The 20,171-nt window shown below is 44.4% G+C and overlaps 1 protein-coding gene and 1 long non-coding RNA gene across 42 annotated transcripts in view; both read left to right on the top strand.

Annotated features, from left to right (window-relative positions):
* Positions 1–20,171, top strand: part of LOC146404655 (uncharacterized) — a 347,061-nt gene that overhangs the window by 55,808 nt on the left and 271,082 nt on the right. The window lies entirely within an intron of this gene.
* The window catches only part of LOC102166005 (uncharacterized), a 121,285-nt gene that overhangs the window by 5,694 nt on the left and 95,420 nt on the right, over positions 1–20,171 (top strand). For 19 of the 41 annotated variants that reach the window (XR_014841254.1, XR_014841255.1, XR_014841258.1 and 16 more), the window contains 5 exons: positions 334–547; positions 4,407–5,114; positions 5,662–5,749; positions 6,608–6,819; positions 13,981–14,198. Coding sequence is in view for 1 of the 41 variants with exons in the window: in XM_085018488.1 (XP_084874614.1) it covers positions 334–547; positions 1,357–1,431 (289 nt within the window). In the remaining 40 variants the exon portion in view is untranslated. Of the gene's footprint in view, positions 1–333; positions 548–1,356; positions 3,255–4,406; positions 5,115–5,661; positions 5,750–6,607; positions 6,820–11,858; positions 12,957–13,715; positions 14,199–20,171 lie in introns of those variants that run through there. The other 22 variants (XR_014841269.1, XR_014841274.1, XR_014841275.1 and 19 more) reach the window with 5 other exon arrangements.

The raw sequence follows: 20,171 nt of genomic DNA, 5'->3' as shown, positions 1-20,171 counted from the left end.
ACGGGATCCTTAACCCACTGTGCCACAGGGGAACTCCTGCCTTTTATTTTGAAATAATTAGAGAAAATTGGATAACCAATACCTACCCCCCCCACCAGATTCCCCAAACACTGACACTGGGCTGAGTTTGCTTTATCATCTTGTACTCCTGTTTATTTTGTCCTGAACTTCGGGAGGGCAAGTTGCTGTCATCCTGCCCCTTTCCCCCTAAATACAGGCATCCTGCACTTTTTGTAAGTTTGCTTTAAGCCACTTTGCTTTTAGAAAAAACCTATATGAGTACCTGCTTTCGCTAACAGAGATAAATCCTAGGATAATTTTTCACTTTTACAGAAAAAGGCGAAAAGTGGGAAGTTGCATTCAGCGTGTGTTTTGCACGAATGGTTGTAGAGGCAGCAAGATGGGCCCGGCCAACTTCTTTCCTGGAACCACTCAGCATCTCAGCATCTCCACATCTCAGCACCTCCGAATCTCAGCATCCAGCTCGAGCTGTGAACCACATCTGTGGTGCATCTGTGCTTTATCTGGTTTATTTCATGGACCTAAGGTACCTTCTTGCCTTTATGCTGTTGCAGTTTATGAACGCTTTCTTGGGACTGCGGTGCTTTCAGATAGCAGGGGAAACCCGTACTTTATTTTCCTCATTACAGAGACAGTCTCTTAAGCAACTAGGGAAATAATACTGTTACACTATTATCTAATCTTGGACCTTATTCAGATTTTACCAACTGTCCCACTAATGTTCTATAGCGCAAATAATAATGGTAAACAATAAGGCCCAGGACCCAATTCAGAATCATCTGTTGTATTTAGTTGTTTCATCTCTTGGGTCTCTTTAATCTGGAACAGAGTTTCCTAAAGCTTAACGTTTTTGCAGAGTTCAGACCATTTATTTTTAAGTGCCCTCCATTTGGGCTTGTCTCTGGTGTCCTCACAGTCAAATTCAGATTAGCTTCCAGCTATGCTTTTTTTTCCTTTTTTCTTTTTGGCCCCAAATATGGCAGTGCTATGTCCTTCTTAGAGTATCATTTCCAAACGACACATGATTCATTTGTTCCAATACTGACGAGCTTCACTTTTGTTACTGGGTTAAAGTGGCATCTGCCAGTTTTCTTTGCAGCAAAATTACTGTTCCTTTAGAACTAAAAGGAATTTGTGTGGAGACCATGTAGATATTCTGTTTCGCCTCAAACTTTCACTCACTGGTTTAAGCTTCGGATCAGGATGCTCACCTGCATCTATGGCCATTTCCTAGTCCCATGTTGCCATAAGGAAGAGTTTTTTGTTCTTTCCCCTCATTTCTTGACTTCACAACACGCTTCTGATGCCAGGGTTTTTGTTTCCTTCTTTCTAAAGAGGAAACCGAAAGGTCACAGATGGAGGGAGCACACCGTCCCGGGTGACACAGACACATCCAGTGACCTGAAGTAACTTGGGCAATGCAGTAACTCGGAAGCCGTTTCCACACCTGGAGGGGAAATGAAAATAATCATCCGCAGAGCTGTTCAGTCTGATCACTGGTTCCATGAGACTTAGACTGGAAAAGTCAACTGACCACACAAAAAGTCATTTGCACTGGGGGAAAGGACCCGTGCCTTTTGGATAGTCACTAGAAATCGCCTCAGTTGTATGTATATTATCATAGATCCTTTAGGACTAATGACCGTATCGGGGCTAAGGCTTGCAGTTCGGAATTGGCAAATCCCTCAGTTAGGGTTTTGTGTCCACTATCAATAGAGAAACATTTTGTCAAAAGTGCCTACCCCAACTGTGCATCTAGTAATTGTTCAGTACTTTTATAATACTATAAATAATAACAATTATTACTCTTACTAGGCTGTGATTAGGAGCTGGGAGTGTGCCCATTCTAGAGATAAGAAAATCCAGGTGTGGGGGGAGAGGATGGTGCAAGACTGCCTGTCACAAAGGAGCCTCCTGACCCCAAGCCCACGCCTTCAGCCCCTGTTTTCAGGCGCCAACCGTCTGCCAGGGTCTGTTCCAGATCTGCAGATACAGACATCAGTGACAGAGCAGGTGTTTCTGTTTGGTTTGGTTTGGTCTCCTGTTTAAGACCAAATATCAGAACCTGTAACACCCAGACCATATCTGACAATAAAATTCTGCCCTATGATCTGCAGTAGCCAGACCAGAAAAGCCAAATCACAGCGTCTGTACAGTCAGACCCCAATAAGTGCCAGCTTCTCAAATCTTTGCCCCGTTTCCACCCTCACACCATTCCTGCAAAGCCACGTCTGCTCCCTACCCAGCCACATAGGGTTCCCTGCTTCTAGTCAGCCTGAGGCTCTCCTCTAAAATTCATATGCTGAACCCTAACCCCTGATACCTGAGGATGTGCTGTATCTTGAGCTAGAGCCTTTCAAGAGATTATTAAGTTAAAATGAGGTCATTGGGGTGGGTATTAATGTAGTGTGACTGCTGTCCTTATACAAAGAGGAGCTCAGGACACAGAGAGACATCAGGGACCCTCTCACAGACAAGAGACCACGTGGGTCGGACAGGGCCAGAAGCTGGCCCTGTGCCAGACAAGGAGAGGTGCCTGGGAAGGAAGGGGCTGGGCCGACACCCTGATCTTGGACTTCTAGCGCCCGGAATGTGGGAAGTAACCACCCACCTTGAAGTCTTTCCTTATGGCAATCCTTGCAAAGTAAAACACCTATATAAGCTTCCCCGGGCCGCAGCCTCTAATCAAGGCATGCCCAGAAGCGTCCCTTCTTTTCTCCATCAACCTTTCCTACTCCTTTATCTGCCTTTGAGTCCCTGTCAAAATAAAGTGATGGTATCCAACTCCTCCACTCTCGCAGGCCCTGAATACCCAGCCTTTACTGCTTCTCATTTTTTTGTAGGAGGGTGGGGGGGCATCTTCATTTGCACACAGGGAAATAGGGGACCCATCAGAAAGTTGCTAGAAGGGCACATAATTCCATCCTGAATCCTTAGGAGGATTTGGAGATGGACTGAAAATGAGTCAAGACATTTTCCTTTTAAAAATGGTCCCACGATGCAGTGGAAACAAATCTGACTGGTATCCATGAGGACGCAGGTTCGATTCCTGGCCTCCTCAGTGGGTTAAGAATCCAGCATTGCCATGAACTGTGGTGCAGGTCGCAGATGTGGCTTGGATCCCGTGTGGCTGTGGCTGTGGTGTTGGCCAGTGGCCACAACTTGAATTCGATCCCAGCCTGGGAACCTCCATATGCCACAGGTGCGGCCCTAAAAAGACAAAAAAATAAAAACAGTAATAAAATGAAATGGTCCCACGAGAACAAACAGCCCACATGTGATGTTTCTGTGATTACCTTTTCAAAGACCTCTCTCTAACAAGCGAGCAATATCATTAATTAAAACCTACCTCAACTGCTGGGTAATTTTCCCATTGATGAGCTCTGCCATTTGTTATCTCTCTTTCACAAAACACTAATCATTTTAGGATGAAGCAGCCTGTACTGCACACAATTACAACAGAGTGAAAAATAGCATTCCATTTCAGAAGTCTAAATCCAATGCAGTTTAAAATTTTTTTCAGTCAATGATGGAAATGGTATGAGATGGCTTTAGTTATAGAAACTAATGGGTAATAATGGCACTAATCTAAGAGCCAGCAGGGGCATGAATGCAAATGGGAACTTTGGACCACTTTTTAAAACCCTGTTCATTTTTTTTTTTTTTAAAGAAGTACTAAGTTGCATGATACGTCTCTTGTTCAACTCAAATTATTCTCCCCAACATATATCTAGGTCTCCTTTAACTAGAGCAGTTTGAAATCAATACTTGCTTCCCAAAAGAATTCTCACAGAGCTGAAACTGATGATAAGTTCTGTGTTGAATCGCACAATTTAAATAGTCCTACATCTCTTAATTCAAATATCAACAAGAGTTAAGAAAAAGAGAATTTGCCAAGGTATCACATCCCACGCAAGAAAAAATTTTTAAATTTTTGAGGGCCTTGTCTTTGGCGGATCCGTTATCCTGTGACATGAAAACTTACGGGAAGGAATGGGATTGATGTCTTTCCCCTTTTACTGTAGCAGAAGCTTAGGGTCACAATACCAACTGCTTGTTCTGAAAAGATTAGCGCTTTTAAAATTTACATTCTTAGAGGTCCCATCGTGGTGCAGTGCAAATGAATCCGACTAGGATCCATGAGGATGTGGGTTCGATCCCTGGCCTCTGTCAGTGGGTTAAGGATCCGGCGTTGCCGCGAGCTGTGGTGTAGGTCGCAAATGTGGCTCAGATATGGCGTGGCTGTGGCTGTGGTGTAGGCCAGAGTCTGGAGCTCCGATTCGACTCCCAGCCTGGGAACCTCCATATGCCACGGTGCGGCCCTAAAAAGCAAAAATAAATAAATAAAAATAAGTAAAATTTACTTTCTTTTTTTTCTTTTTTAGGGCTGCATCTACAACAACACTGATCCTTTAACCCACTGTGTGGGGCTGGGGAACAACCTGTGTCCTGGTGCTGCTGAGACGCCACCAATCCCGTTGGGCTACAGCAGAACGCCTGGAGAGGATATTTTAATATATTGAATCATTGAGAAATGATAAAAGGAGAAGTCCATACACATTCATGATTTTCCTTTTTTTAAAAAATTTTTTGAGAATGATAACATCCCCTGAGGAGCCCTCTTGAAGGAAGAGAACAGAAACGTCAGCATCCTGGGTTGTTCTCATGCCCACAGACACTTTCCGTGGGGGAGCAGTGACCCCAAGCGTGGCCCAGGGTCCTCAAGACCCTCTCCAAAAGGGTTCCTAGGGTCAAAACTATTTTCATAATACCAGAGATTTGTTCCTTTTTCAGTCTCCTGCTCTCCTGATTGTACAGGGGAATTTTCTAGAAGCTGATAGTGCAGACTGATTGAGCAGACTGACTACAGACTGATGGTGCAGACTGACGGTGGAGACTAACTGCAAACTGAGTGCAGACTGATGGTGCAGACTGATTGCAGAAACAGCTATGAACATTCACCTGTATTGTTAGCCAGACATTACAGCAATTTGCAGAAATGGAAGCAATGTTACTCTCCTGCCTAGGTTTTTTGGTTTTGTTTTGGAAACCATAGTTACATTTTCACAAAAATGTGTGACTGGCATGACCAGGTAATAATAGCTTATTATAATTGTAATGTTTAAATGAACTACATGGTTTAAAAGTTCCTCAGTTTTAATTTGGGGAAATATGCAATCGCTATAACCCAACAAATAATTACAGTTGATTTGCATAGACAAACCCACGTACCTAAAAGTTGGGATCCTCAATAGTTTTTAAGAACAGAAAGAAGTCCCCAGATAAAAAGGTTTGAGAACTCCTATACTGGAGCCCATTTGTCCTTGAGAATGTTCTAGAACATGGGGCCCCTGGTTGGTGGACAGTGGTCTGAGCTCCACTTGTCTTTTCTCTGCTCTGCCCACCTCAGTAAGTGCCATGGACCCTGCATCACCTTGCAGGCTGGTGTAGCCTGGCCGTCCTGCTCTGTCCCCTTCCTGACACACCTGCTCCCTGGACCCTCTGCCTGGTGTCTACCCTCCAGCAGCCCTTTTTCATCCTTCACATCTTAGCTTCAAGGAAACCTCCTGACACCCCAGACCCAGTTAGGTCCTTTAACAATATAACTTCGTGGCACAGAGTGTCTTTCTTTTGTTACAGGTGACAAAACTAATTACACTCAACACATGTTCATTCCGGGACCTGCTCTAGGTGCTAGGAAACATCAGAGAGGACGTCACACATACAGGTAAACACACACATTGTATAATGTGCCCTCACCATGTCGCACTGAAACTATTGTACAGTCGGGTCTTCCTGCCTCTAATTTCTCCCCAGTTCAATTCATCCTTCATGGCCACCATGTTGTGTTCCTAAAAAACATATAGAATTATGTATATATTTCTGTATATAATTACATATGCATTTATGTATATAATTAATTCATGCATTTATCTATTTATATTTATATTTGCATACTTTACATATATATTACTCACGTCTATCATGTTTTCTATTACATACACACACACACAGACATAGTTAAACTTATCTATCTCTAGGCACAGATATATCTGCATATCATATCAGCATATTTAGATGCAGATTTGCCAATCTGCCTTGCCCTCTTGGAGACCATCTTTGGTTCTCTAATGCCTTCAGAATAAAAACTAAACACTTTTTTTTCGTCTTTTGTCTTTTGATGGCCGCACCCATGGCATATGGAGATCTAGATCCCAGGCTGGGGGTCTAATGGGAGCTGTTGCTGCCAGCCTATGCCAGGGCCACAGCAACGCCAGATCGCCGTGTCTGCGACCTACACCACAGCTCACGGCAACGCCAGATCACACTGAGCGAGGCCAGGGATCAAACCCGCAACCTCATGGTTCCTATTGCATTCGTTTCCCCTGAGCCATGACAGGAACTCCACTAAACACTTTTAAAGTTGCATTCAGTCTTCACCTGCTGGTTCAAACATCATTTCCCAGACTATTTTCTGCCCCCCTCCCCGAATGTAATTTTTTTCCATATTGGAAAAATAACAAAATTAGTCCTTTATGAAACAAAATATTCAATTTTGCTGTGTCTTTATTCTTCCTCTAATTAGATCCATGGGGCTCAAACTGTGTGAGGTGACGTGGACCCCACGGAAACTCACTGAGAGGCTGCAGGAAGGTTTAACTTTTCAAGGGAAGCACAGTGATGCTTGGCCCCTGTGGGATAACATGGTTTGACGGTCTCTCCATTAGACTGTGCAGCACTTACTGAAGATGTCATCTCTCTCTGAAATCGCATTTCTGGAAGTTGTTGGGATTAAAAGTAAGTATTATGTGAAAACCCAAGTGGAATCAGATATAGAGGCTCCATCCGATCCCAAGCTTGCGAAGTCATACAGCGCCCAGCAGGCACACACACGAAGTCATTGTTGATATTTAGGAATGAAGTAGAAGTATTTTTTCCTGACCACCACAGTTTCATGAGTTGATCAATTCATAACCATTTACAATGTGTGTTTTGTTTAAAGACATCTTGTTTAATACACTTGGTTGACTCATTAGCAATGAACCACAACTGAGCATCTCAGGATACAGACCTGAAGGAAGCGGTGTCTCACACAGGTGTTTTCAGCTTTCAGAAGTTTGCCCATAATGTAGCTTAGCATGTGTTTCTTTGGTTTGCTTCTGTTTGGAGATTGTTCATTTCTTGATTTGTAGGGTTATACTTGTTGGCAAGTTTAGGAAGTGTTCAGTCCTGATTTCTTTTCTTTCTTTTTTTTTTTTTTTTTTTTGTCTTTCCGCCTTTTCTTGGGCTGCTCCCGCGGCATATGGAGGTTCCCAGGCTAGGGGTCTAATCGGAGCTGTAGTCACTAGCCTACACTACAGCCACAGCAACGTGAGATCCAAGCTGCATCTGCAACCTACACTACAGCTCACGGCAACGCTGGATCCTTAACCCACTGAGCAAGGCCAGGGATCAAACCTGCAACCTCATGGTTCTTAGTCCAATTCGTTAACCACTGAGCCACGATGGGAACTCCCTGATTTCCTTTATTTCCATCCCCCTTTTGATCTCCTGGGATTAGGATGACACAACTGTTAGAACTTTTGTTGCAATCCCACATGTCTCGGGGACCCTATTAAATTTTCTTCTGCTATTTTCTCTCTGTGTGGTTCATATTTGGTAATTTTTACTATTCTATCTTCAAGTTGACTGATTCTTCTTTCCTGTCCATTCTACGGTTGCTCCCATCACAGAGTTTTTTTATTTCTATCCCATCACTGGTTATTATACTTTTTAGTTCTAAACTTTTTGTTTCTTCTTTATATCTTCTACATCTTTTCTGAGATTTCCTATTTTTTAAATTTGTGGCAGGCTTTTCATATTTGGTCAGCGAGGCATATTCATGATGGCTGCTTTAAATCCTTGTCAGACCATTTTAATGACTGTATTGTCTTGGTGTCGATGTTCACTGATTGTCTTTCCTCATCTGATATTTGTATGACACGCGATTTTTAAAAAATTAAAACCTGGATATTTGGGGGTATCATACGATTCAGAATCTTATTTAAGTCCTGTGTTTTGGCAGAGCTCCTCTGGCCACTCCACTGGGAGGAAGGGGGTATCACCTTGTGAGATCCCAGTGGTGGTGCAAGTCTAGGTTCTCTCTCTCTCTTTTTTTTTTTTTTTTTTGGTAATGATTTTTTTTTTCCATTGTAGCTGTTTTACAGTGTTCTGTCAATTTTCTGCTGTACAGCAAGGTGACCCAGTCACACATACATCCTTTTTTCTCACATTATCCTCCATCATGCTCAATCATAAGTGACTAGATAGAGTTCCCAGTGCTAGACAGCAGAATTTCATTGCTTATCCATTCCAAAGGCAATAGTCTGCATCTATAACCCAAAATTCTCAATCCATCCCACTCCCACCCCCTCCCCCTTGGCAACCCCAAGTCTATTCTCCATGTCCATGATTTTCTTTTCTGTGGAAAGGTTCATTTGTGCCATATATTAGATTCCAGATATAAGTGGTATCATATGGTATTTGTCTTTCTCTTTCTGACTTACTTCACTCAGGATGAGAGTCTCTAGTTGCATCCATGTTGCTGCAAATGGCATTATTTTGTTCTTTTTGATGACTGAGTAGTATTCCATTGTGTATACATACACATCCTCTTAATCCAATCATCTGTCGATGGACATTGAAGTTGTTTCCATGTCTTAACTATTGTGAATAGTGCTGCAGTGAACATATGGGTGCATGTGTCTTTTTCAAGGAAAATTTTGTCTGGATATATGCCCAAGAGCAAGTCTAGACTCTCCACTTGGCCTCCTTGGGGGCGGAGTGGGACACTCTGGATTTCTGGGTGGGGGTGGGATTTATGTAACCCCCCAGGAATCTGCTGACACCACCTTGGCAGCCTGGCATACTGTTCTTTCTTGATGTATTAAAAGTGATAGATCTAAAGGTATTTTTCTGTCAACAAGCAATTCATGAGCCAAGAGGAAAACTGTATTTAGGCCAGATGACCATTCTGGCTGATTCTCTCTTGAGACAATAAGATACTGTTATGAACAGGGAGCACCTTTGTGAATGCAGAGCCCACAGCCATTAGGCAGAGCGAAAGTTCTGCTTACAGAAAGCTTTGCCAATTGTTTGAATTTGGTTTCCCCAGAAGCAGGCCTTTAGACAAGTGCAAGTGTTTTTGGAGGCGATCCCGGGAAACATCGGTAGGAGGGGGATTGGAGAAGGAAGGCAGAGGCATAAAGAGGCCAATAAAGAGAGTATTGTGCAGCACATCACAGCATCACAACCCAGAGCTTAATTCTGCAAGAGCTCCATGGGCACTAGCATAGCACACTCAGCTCAGAGCATGATGGAGCAGGGGGTTCCCGCATTAGTTCCTGTTCAAGGTCTGGGGTTGCTTGAGGGGTAGGTGGGATGGAAGGGGGTGTTAATCTTTGATGCTGGCTAAGAGGACCACAGCCGCCAGAGAAAGTCCCCAGGCACAGACGTGAAATGGTGGCAGCTGGAAGTCAGCCTGGCGCACTGCCATGGCCAGGCCTGGTGGACTCTGAGCACCTACAGCATCAGCACCCCCAGCCAAGCAGGCATCTAGACAGTACCCAAGTACCCTTGGCACACTGTGGCACAGTCTAAAATCCCCAGTGAAAGGGGAATGTCGTTTTTAGCTGGAGCCCTCCCTCCCTGACTTTTCCTTCTGCACTTGCTGTTCAGGATGGTGCTTCTCGGGATCCTGTGTCAGCAACGTCATTGCCCTTTGTGAGACCTTCAAGAACAGGTCCCAGGGCTCTTGAGTGACCTCACATCTCATCACTCTCAGACAGCTTCAGACAAATCCACCACGAGATGTTACCACTGTAGGCTGTCACCTTCTAAGAGGGGAAGGAAGGACTGTCCAAAGGCATTCTTTCACTGGGGATTTTAGACTGTGCCACAGTGTGCCAAGGGAGCAGTTCGGTGCCCTCTAGATGCCTGCTTGGCTGGTGGTGCTGATACTGTAGGTGCTCAGAGTCCACCAGGCCTGGCCATGGCAATGCGCCAGGCTGACTTCCAGCTGCTACCATTTCGTCTCTGGGCCTGGGGACTTCCTCTGGGAGCTGTGGTCCTCTTAGCCAGTATCTCAGGGGCAGCTGAGCCCCTGAGAGTTGCTGCCCTCTGCAGGCTGGGAGGGGAACACCTGTAATTTCCAGGGGGTGGCCTCACACAGCCCTTCTAGAGCCAGTGTCCTTTTGGCTTCCGCTGAAGGGCCAGCAGCCTCCTGGGAAGGTTCCATTGGGCCAGGGAGCCATGTGGATGAGGAAATTAACACCAGGCCCTGGACTTTTAATGCAAATACCTGGAAGCCAGAGGTCCATCCTTTCCTGAGCCACTGGATGCTTTGGGAGGAAATAATTTAACACCGTTGTTCTTCATCTGCCAAGAAAGTGAAAATAATATTGAGCTCCCACACTGGGGCATTGTGAGAATCAATCAAAAAGATAATTGTTTAATTTTCCCTACAATCACATAGGATGCTTTCCTGGCTGGGAACCACATGACACTTTAAAAGAGGGAAGTGCCGTTTCTGCTCCTTGGGTACTGGAAGCCTTAGAAAAATGTAAGAAGACCCCAATTTAAATGTCTAGAGGAGATGGTGTCCGCTACTTCCTGAAACATAATAGCAATTTAACCCTTTTTCTGTGTTTTATCTTGGCCTGTAGTGTAAGACTACGGAACCAAACAATGAAAATACTTTTAAATGCCTTAAACGCATCTGTCAAAATACTCACATGATTAGAAACCTCACGTAAGAAATCCGGGATTCATTTGAAGATAAAAATTCCCTTTTAAATTCCCTTCCTCTGCCACTTCTAGTGGCAATCAAAAAGGGCACTGCTTTTGACTTAAGAAATAGGATTCGAAGCCAGTCTGTGAAACCAGGCCAAGACTTTTTCCAAAAATGGCTTAGCTTGAAAGAAAATATTTTTGGATGGGCACCAAGCATTTTGATATTTGTTTAATGTCAGACCAAAAGCATTAATACACCCAGAAGCTGGTTTTAGGTATATGTGCCCTATAGCCAATGTTTTGAATGATTCAGCAAACTGTGTTTTTTATTCAGCATTTATATTGGCTTCCTAAGGTTGCAGCCACAAATGCCCAAGAACGTGGTCACTTATGATAGAATTTGTTCTTCCTCAGTTTGGAGGTCAGAGGCTGAGGATCCAGGTTCTGGTCTGAAGGGTGTAGAGAAGAGCCCCTCCTGGCTCCCCTCAGCCTCTGCTGGCTCCGCGCGTTCCTTTTCCTGGCTGCATCACTTGTGTCTGTCTTCACATGGCTGACCCCTCTGTGTCCCTCCTCTGTGACATTGGTCATTGGATTTAAGGCTCACCCAGATAATACAGGATGGCCTTGTCTCAAGCTCTTTAGCTTAATTACATCTTCAGAGACCCTTTTCCAAACAAGGTCATGTTCATAGGTTGCCAGGTTAGGACCTGACCTGTCTTTATGGACCCTCCTTCAATCCACTATAGCATTTCTCTTTCTCTGTTTTTAATTTAATTTAATTGTTATTTTATTTATTTATTTTTATGGCTGCACCTATAACACATAGAAGTTCCCAGGCCAGGGACTGAATCCAAACTGCTGCTGCAGCAACACCAGCTCTTTTAACCCACTAGATGAGCCAGGGATCAAACCTGTGCCTCTACAGCTGCTGTATCGGGATTCTTAACCCTCTGTGCCACAGTGAGACCTCCTTTTTTTTTTTTTTTAATGTGTTTCCCTGGATTAAAATTATGGTAAAATTAAAGTTGTATCGGAAGAGCAAACACCTTTATATTTCCCCTTTCCAGCATTTCTGCTCTTTGAGAAGAGACGTTACTACTTACAGGCTTGCAGATCCCTCTGAAGGTTTGTTCTCTGCGAGTGGAAGCATCCTCCGCAAGGCCAGAAGCAGGGCTCCAAGCGCGAAGTCAGGACCCAGAAATGAGGCCTCGGTGGATTCCCCACCCAGTCAGGGGGAAGGACTCTGAATGGCTGGTCCCGTGTCATGTGACCGCCCTTGAGCCTCTGCCTGGTGTGCGGACAGAGCTGAGATGCCCAGCGAAGAGAAAATGGTTTCCCCAGGTTCTGGACTCGCTTCTCAGGTTGTCGGTCTGGGGGAAAGGAGCGGGTCAGTTACCAGAGGAAGAACAGGGAGTAGAGAGGGATCCAAACCTAAATCTCAGAGTTGATCTGCTGATCCAAACCTAAATCCCAAAGTTGATCTGCTTTGTGTTGAGACCCTGTTTCCTTGGCATGTCTAAGCAGCCTGACGGTAGTTCCTTTCTGGATCTGTAGACACCCTGGGCCACCACTTCACTGCCAAACAGAGTAACTGATGCCACAGCACAAACAGAATTTTGAGGACTAGCCCCTCTTCCTTGCAGTTCACCTAGGGGTGGGGGGGTGGAGGGATGGGGGTGGGAAGGTGGTGGGATAGGGAGGTGGGGGGCTGGAGGGGTGGGGTTGGGGGTGAGAATTCCACTGTGGGGCTGACAGAAGTTTCTGGCCTGCTTGGCTGTGAATGTGAGAGTCCCCATTCTGGCATTTGCTCTGTCTTGTCAGCTTTCCAAGGGAGAAGCTGCATCACTGCTTCTGGTCAAATTTCAGGATTCATGTTTCTCATTTCAGTTTATAACTCTTGAGGGTTAATTTAATTACGTCCTCCTGGTTCTGTCATACTTGACAGACAGGGCTCAATGCTTTGAACTTGGTGGGTCCACCCTGGGTCAAGGCCTGTCCCTAGTGCTGGTGATGGGGGGGGTCCTTTTTTATGGGGCAGGCAAATACTTAAAATGTGTATCCTTACCCCACTACTCCTGTTACCCATGCTTATAAACATTAAAAAAAAAACTATATGGAAGTTTTTAAAATTATTTTAATACTTAAGGAGAAAGTGAGACTGAAATGTTTTAAAAGATGGATTGTTAAAAGAAAAGTGGATCACGATCACCTTTATCTCCAAAATATTTGTGCCATGAGTATGTTATGATTGCTAATATCATATGTTATTATAATGATGTATTCACATACTTTGTTTCTTCAGCTGCCTATTAAGGGTTGTGAAGGGAGGACTGTGTGTTCATAATGGTTTCTGGCACAGATCGAGTGGAGCTAAGTTTGTTGTTCTAGATCAGGGCTGCCCAATAGAACTTTCCCTGAAGTTGAAGTAGCTTGTATCTGTGTTGCCTGATGCCTGGACGCTAGCCAGCGGGTGGCCACTGAATCCTGAGAAAGTCCTGTTGTGATTAAGAAACTGAATTTTAGGAGTTCCTCTCGTGGCTCTGTGGGAACGAATCCGACTAGTATCCACGAGGATGCAGATCCGATCCCTGGCCTCACTCAGTGGGTTAAGGATCTGGTGTTGCTGCGGCTGTGGTGTAGGCTGGCAGCTGCAGCTGTGATTCGACCCTTAGCCGGAACTTCCATTTGCCGCAGGAGTGGCCTTAAAAAGCAAACAACAACAGCAGCAACAACCCTAAATTTTATTTATTTTTTAGTTTTTTTCTTTTCTGTCTTTTTTCTTTTTACAGTTGCATCTGCGATGAGGAGGTTCCCAGGCTAGGGGTTGAATTGGAGCTACACACAGCCACAGCAACACCAGATCTGAGCTGTGTCTGTGACCTACACCATAGCTCGTGACAATGCCAGATCCTTAACCCACTGAGTGAGGCCAGGGATGGAACCTGCATCCTCATGGTTACTTGTCAGATTCTTTATCACTCAGCCATGAAAGGAGTCCCCAATTGTATTTATTTTTAATTACTATAAATATAAATTTAAATGGCCTTATGTAAGACAAGGAGGAATGAGGAGATTGATGAGTAATAGAAAGAATTAGGAAAAACAAAAACCTTTTTAGAACTTTGTTGCAGAAGCAGTAGGTTTCAAATCCACACTATCATTTTAGTACCCCATCTACTTTTTTCTCAGCAACTCCAGTTTTGTTCAGGAAATCGAGACGTCTCATGCTTCCAGAGCTCTTCTCCAACCCCAAAGATTGGCCAATCCAGAGGTTCTTAACTTGAGTGGCCCAGCGCAGTGCCTCAGGGGACTTTTAAACATCAGGATGCGGAGAACATGTTGGACCAGGGAAATCAGTCACTGGGGATGAGACTCAGCCAGCATCAGTATTTTGTAAAGCTCCCCAGGTATGATGGTTGATTTTATATTATTTTTTTAATTTTTATTTTACATTGGCATGTCGGGTTTGTTTTTTTTTTTTTCTTTTTCTTTTTTGGGCAGCTCCTGTGGCATATGGAAGTTCCCAGGCTAGGGGGTCAAATCAGAGCTATAGCTGCCGGCCTACACCACTCACAGCAATGCCAGATCCTTAACCCGCTGAGTGAGGCCAGGGATCGAACCTGCACCCTCGTGGATACTAGTCAGATTTGTTTCCAAATAGCATGCAGTTGATTTACAGCGTTGTATTAACTTCAGCTGTACAGCAAAGTGGTTCAGTTATATATATACGTATATCCATTTTTTTATTTCCCATGTAGGTTCTTACAGACTATTGGATAGACCTCCCTGTGCTACGCAAGAGGTCATTGTTGATGATCTAGTTTATATATCGTAGGTGTATAGGTTAATCCCAAACCCCTCAGTTGCCCCTCCCCCTCCCCTTCGGTCACCATAAGTTTGTTTTCAAAGTCTGTGAGTCAGTTTCTGTTTTGTAAGTCAGTCCATTTGTATCCTTATTTTAGATTCCACCTATAAGTGATATCATATGATGGTTGGCTTTCTCTGTCTGACTTTCTTCACTTGGTATGATCATCTCTAGGTCCATCCATATTGCTGCCCATGGCATTATTATGATGGTTCATTTTATGTGTCAACTTGGAGGGTATTTTTGGATGAGATGAACGTTTGAATGGGTGAACTTTGAATATGCAGATTGCCTCTGTAGTGTGGCTGGGCCTCATCCAGTTTACTGAAAAAGACCTGCTTTCTTGGGCAAGAGGGATTCCCTAAGACTGCCTCTGGGCTGGGACGATACCATCCCGGACCTCCAGCCTCCTGGCTCACACTGCAGATTTTGCACTCACCTGCCTCCATAAATTGTGAGCCAATTCCTTATTAAACACACACACACACACACACACACACACACACACACACCCCTTATTGCCTTTGTTTCTCTGGATAGTCCCATCCTGACTAATCTGCCAGGTGCTTCCATTGTTGGAATAAGTTGAAAATCAGTAGTCAAAGCCAGTTAAATTCCTTCTATTCCTCTGACCAGAGATTGCTATAGGCAGGCAAGTGTGTTTCTGCTCATTTCCGCAGCAGTTACCAGTAAGAGGAATGGAGAGGAATAGAATAACCATAGTTGTAAAATGCAAAACTATACAGCATCTTCTTCTGGGGTGTAGGTGACACTGCAGAAATTCTAGATGGCCTTAGAATCTTAGTTTGCTGAGGTGAGGACTTTTTATTTTCTTTATTTATGTAGTTAGTTTTTTAGGGCCTCATCCAAGGCATACGGAAGTTCCCAAGCTGGGGGTCAAATCAGAGCTACAGCTGCCGGCCTACACCACAGCCACAGCAACTTGGGATCCAAGCCACAGTTCACAGCAATGCTGGATCCTTAACCCACTGAGCAAGGCCAGGGATGGAACCTGCATCCTCATGGATACTAGTTGGGTTCATGACCATTAAGCCATGACGGGCACTCTGTGGAGATGACTTTTTTGGATGTAAACCTCAAAGCGTAATCCATGAAAGAGAAAAACAAATCCTTACATTGGACTTCGTTCAACTGGAAAAGAATTCGCTTTGTGAAAAGTGCTGTAAAGAGAATGTAAAGACCGCCTGGGAGAACATCTCTGCAGAACACACAGCTGGGAAAGAGCTGGTATCCCAAACAGTCAACCAACTTTTACAATTGGACAACAAGAAAACCAAGACTCCAGTTAAAAACTGGCCAATGAACAGAATTCATCCTTGCTGGTGGCCCTGGTGGGTCTCTGAAAAGGTTTTCTTCTTTCTTAAAGAATGACGCTGAGTTCCCGTTGTGGCTCAGTGGTTAACGAACCCAACTAGGAACCATGAGGTTGTGGGTTCAATCCCATGGGCCTTGCTCAGTGGGTTAAGGATCTGGCGTTGCTGTGAGCTGTGGTGTAGGTTGCAGACGTGACTCGGATCCGGCGTGGCTGTGGCTGTGGCATAGACCGGCCGCTACAGCTCCAATTCCACCCCCAGCCTGGGAACCTCCATATGTTGCAGGTGCAGACCTAAAAAGACAAAAAGACGAAAAAATAATAATAAATAAAGATGGCTCGTGTTGCCTTGGTTTTAACACTTAGGTTAGAGAAGCATCATAATCATTTGCTGGCAGGTTCAGAGCTGTTAAGTTTCAGGGGAGCTGCCGACCTAGGTTTTTTTTGTTTAGTTAATTTTATTTATTTATTTATTTTTGGCTTTTTAGGCCCGCACCCGTGGCATATGGAGGTTCCCAAGCTAGGGGTCGAATCGGAGCTGCAGTTGCCAGCCTACACCACAGCCACAGCAACGCCAGATCTGAGCCTCGCCTGCAACCTATACCACAACACATGGCAACACTGGATCCTTAACCCCTTGCGGGATCGAACCTGCATCCTCATGGATGCTAGTCGGATTCGTTTCCACTGTGCCACGACGGGAACTCCCGACCTCGGTTTTTGCTCCCAGTGCCTTCTCTTTTTGAAGGGGTGATTTTGGGGCTCACCTCCCTTGTTACCCGCCTACTTTGTTTCCAAACAGGGGAGGGTGGGTGATAGTCCTAAGCAACGTTCTTTACTCGTGTTGCTTTTGTTGTCTGCTTGATTGGAGGGAGCTGGAATTCTGCTTCCTCCAGGGCAATGAGTTCCTGTTTTCAAGCTTTCCATGAATTGAGAATATCTGAGGTGGGTATAAATACTTGAACGACATTTGCAGAAAAGATAGTTAAGGCGTGACATATGATGGTTTTCTCTTAAAGGTCCAACCAGAGGTTCTTATTTTTAGAACGAAGAAATGTATATTTATGTATTCCGGGGTAAAAGTAGTAAATCCTAGAGCACTACATGCTAACATTTAAAACTGGTTGTTAGTGGCCAGGATCGTGGTGAATAAAGGAAGTACGAGACCCCCTCTCTTCCCTGCATTTTTCTGTGTCTTTCTCGATTATTCGCTATTGCTAATAACTGGTAATAGCAGTGGGGCTGTGGCTTCTGAGAAGGATGAAGACACAGGAAGTGTGGAGCAGAGGTGAGGAATAGCTGAAAATATTCAGTGTTCAGATGGTTTGCATATGCATTTACAAACAGGAGCCATGAAAAACCCCAAGACCAGCAGGGCACAGGGCTCTACCTGGGAGCAGTGAGCATCCGTAAACGATACTTACTCGTGGTGGTCACGTGTGCAGTGGATGGAAGGGGTCCCTGGTCAGAACACGTTAGACTGAGATACCCCCAATTTTCAGAAACATGGGGGATGGGTTCCCCATTGTTGTCCTCTGCAGGACCACCCCTGTCACACGAATTGTGGCTTCCCCAAGTGTGTCGCTTAGGTATGTGGACCTCTGGTGTCCCAATTCCCTCCCCTAGTAAATAGACTGATTTCATAGGTTGAAATGAGGACAAAATGCATAAACGTAAAACATGACGTGCTTAGAGCAGTTTTTGATGTACAACAGTCACTCAGTAAGTCAGAGCTCCTATCGGGAGCCACTGACTACAGTGTGACCTACCATAGGCTAGCAGTCCAGTGTAACAGTAACAGTGTGAATTACACGCTGAGGGTGTTTGGAGGCTTAAATGAGATCATGTACAGGAATCACTCCCAAACACCCCACCCTACCCCCCGGCCTGGCGGAGTGTATCTTTGAAGATTGCAGCTCTCTGTCCTTAGTGATGCCTCCGTTCTAGCTCACCTCCCATCTTCTTGCTGGGGGAACAAGCCAGCCGTCCCGCTCCCCCGCCCCCCCTCCCCAAGCCCCTGAGCCCTCCCCACTGCTGTCCCATTTCTCTCTAGCTCTGCACCATTCCGTGACATGGGGCACTATGACTTCTATGTAAGCAGCACAAGGCAGTTGTCATAGAGTTTTAGCTGCGAAGAGGGACCCAGTCATCCAGAGCTTGTGTTTGATGTTTCCCAAGACCTAAGTGTCTCACTTCATGACGATTCAGTGATTCTTCATCTTTAGTTTCCAAATGGGTGTTTGGCCCGCTCCACAGGAAGAGCACCTGACTGTTGCTCCTTTGTGGCTGTTGAAAAGCTGCTTTTGCGAACCCACTTGAAATCAAGTAACAAGGATGTGTTCTCCTGTAGCTCTTGCTTTCACTACGCAATCATGTCAGGACTCTTGAATCACAAAACAAAGCGCAGCCGGCACCCAGATGGTAGCTTCCATCACATGAGTCATGGTCCCGGGCAAGTCTGATCCTTTGCATTCGAGTCTTGTCTCAGACATACCTGAAAGGGACTCTTTGTGGTATTGTTTCCCTCTCTGTACATTGGAGCCATGATATGAGGTTATGAAGAGATTTCATAAAGAGGTGAGAAAAAAACTAAATGGAAAAAAAAAAGACTAGAAACAAGAAGGTAGAATGGAAACATAAAATACATGTCCCCCATATGGCAAAAAACCAAGTAGCCTGATCTTTCTTCCTCTCGTGCTCAAGGTTGTCTGTCTTCATTTGGAGCAGGGAGGCAAAGTCATGGTTAAATATAATAAATGCAAATATCACGCTTGCTGACGTCTTTCAGCCTCGCTGCATTTATTAAGGCTTATATTTAACATCCTGCCTATATCCAAAATATAACAGATGGACACGTGGGTGAAAGTGCTATAAGAGCCTTTACTTGTGCAGTCTCTGATTGCAAAGGCTTCAAAATAACCTAAATGTGACATTGCTATTTAAAAAAAAAATGACTTTTTAAAAGCTCTGTAAGAGCCGAGGAAAATACCATAGCCAAGAATTTCTTAAAGTCTCCAAGACAGGCTAACTGGGCTGGGAGACCTCTGGAGAATAAGGGGTGTGTGTGGGGGGGGAATGGCGGGTGAGATTCTGGGGACTTTGAGATGCCCCAGCAGAGAGGGATCCTGGGGTGGGCCAAGTGTAGTCAGTGCAAAGACTTCCTAAGTGGGCGGGTGAGAGCTTGGTCGCCTTGCCTTTAAACTGTAACAAGGAAGTTGTTCAAGCCACTGGGGTGTGTGTGTGTGTGTGTGTGTGTGTGTGTGTGTGTGTGTGTGTGTGTGTGTGTGTGTGTGTGAAACTTGAAAAGCAAGCAAACAAAAAAACAACCACCTCCTTATTAGCATCTTAAAAGTTGGGAATCCAGCCATTGTTCTTCCCTTCCCCTCTCAAGTTTGTATCTTTTGAAAGGAGACAGCTAATGAGTTTAGATCAAAATCCACTGGAGAACAAATTAACTTTTATCATCTTTTTAATGCCTGTTTTTGAGCCACGTATATTACAGCCTTTTTGTGCGTGTGATTTTTGTTCCCGTAAATTCTCATGCTTCCCCACCCCTCCCCCCTTCTTTTTAATGAAGGCTGTGTAAAGGACTGTGGCTAGGAAGTTGGCCAGAAATAGAGGACAGAGCAAGTCATGTGAATGTTATAGATCAGCTTTTCATTTGGGGGTTGGTAAATGCAATCTACGACATTTAGAATGGATAAGCAATGAGGTCCTGCTGTATAGCACAGGGAACTATATCCAATCTCCTGTCATAGACCTTGATGGATGATAATATGAGAAAAAGAATGTGTTTGTATGTATGACTGGGTCACTGTGCTGTACAGCAGAAGTTGACACAACCCTGTAAACTAACTATACTTTAATGAAAGAAATGTAAAAGTCTAAAAAGTATAATCTCAGTGAGAACTTGAACACTAGAACTTTTGTGCATCTTCAAAATGTCTTCAAATAAAGTGTCCATTTTAATTAAAGAAAAATGTGTTGTTTCCTTTTGAAAGAGAATTGTTTCAACAGGAAGACTTATTTCTTTACGAATGTGCAGCTGGTTGCATTTTGCTTAGATAATGAATATAATTTCAGGCTGTTGTTAATCTAAGCTGTTTGATTCCATTATATGTAAGGTTGCTTCTCAACCTCGGGTGACAGATTTACTTTGGCTCTGAGCAAAGATCTGTCAAG

This window comes from Sus scrofa, chromosome 3, assembly GCF_054392235.1.
Source record: "Sus scrofa isolate SSC_HxYL_T2T_F1_AM1 chromosome 3, Sscrofa_HxYL_maternal_Yorkshire_Landrace_v2.0, whole genome shotgun sequence".
Lineage (NCBI taxonomy): Eukaryota > Metazoa > Chordata > Mammalia > Artiodactyla > Suidae > Sus > Sus scrofa.
Note: the sequence above shows the minus strand (reverse complement) of the source record. Positions and strands in the feature narration are given on the sequence as shown.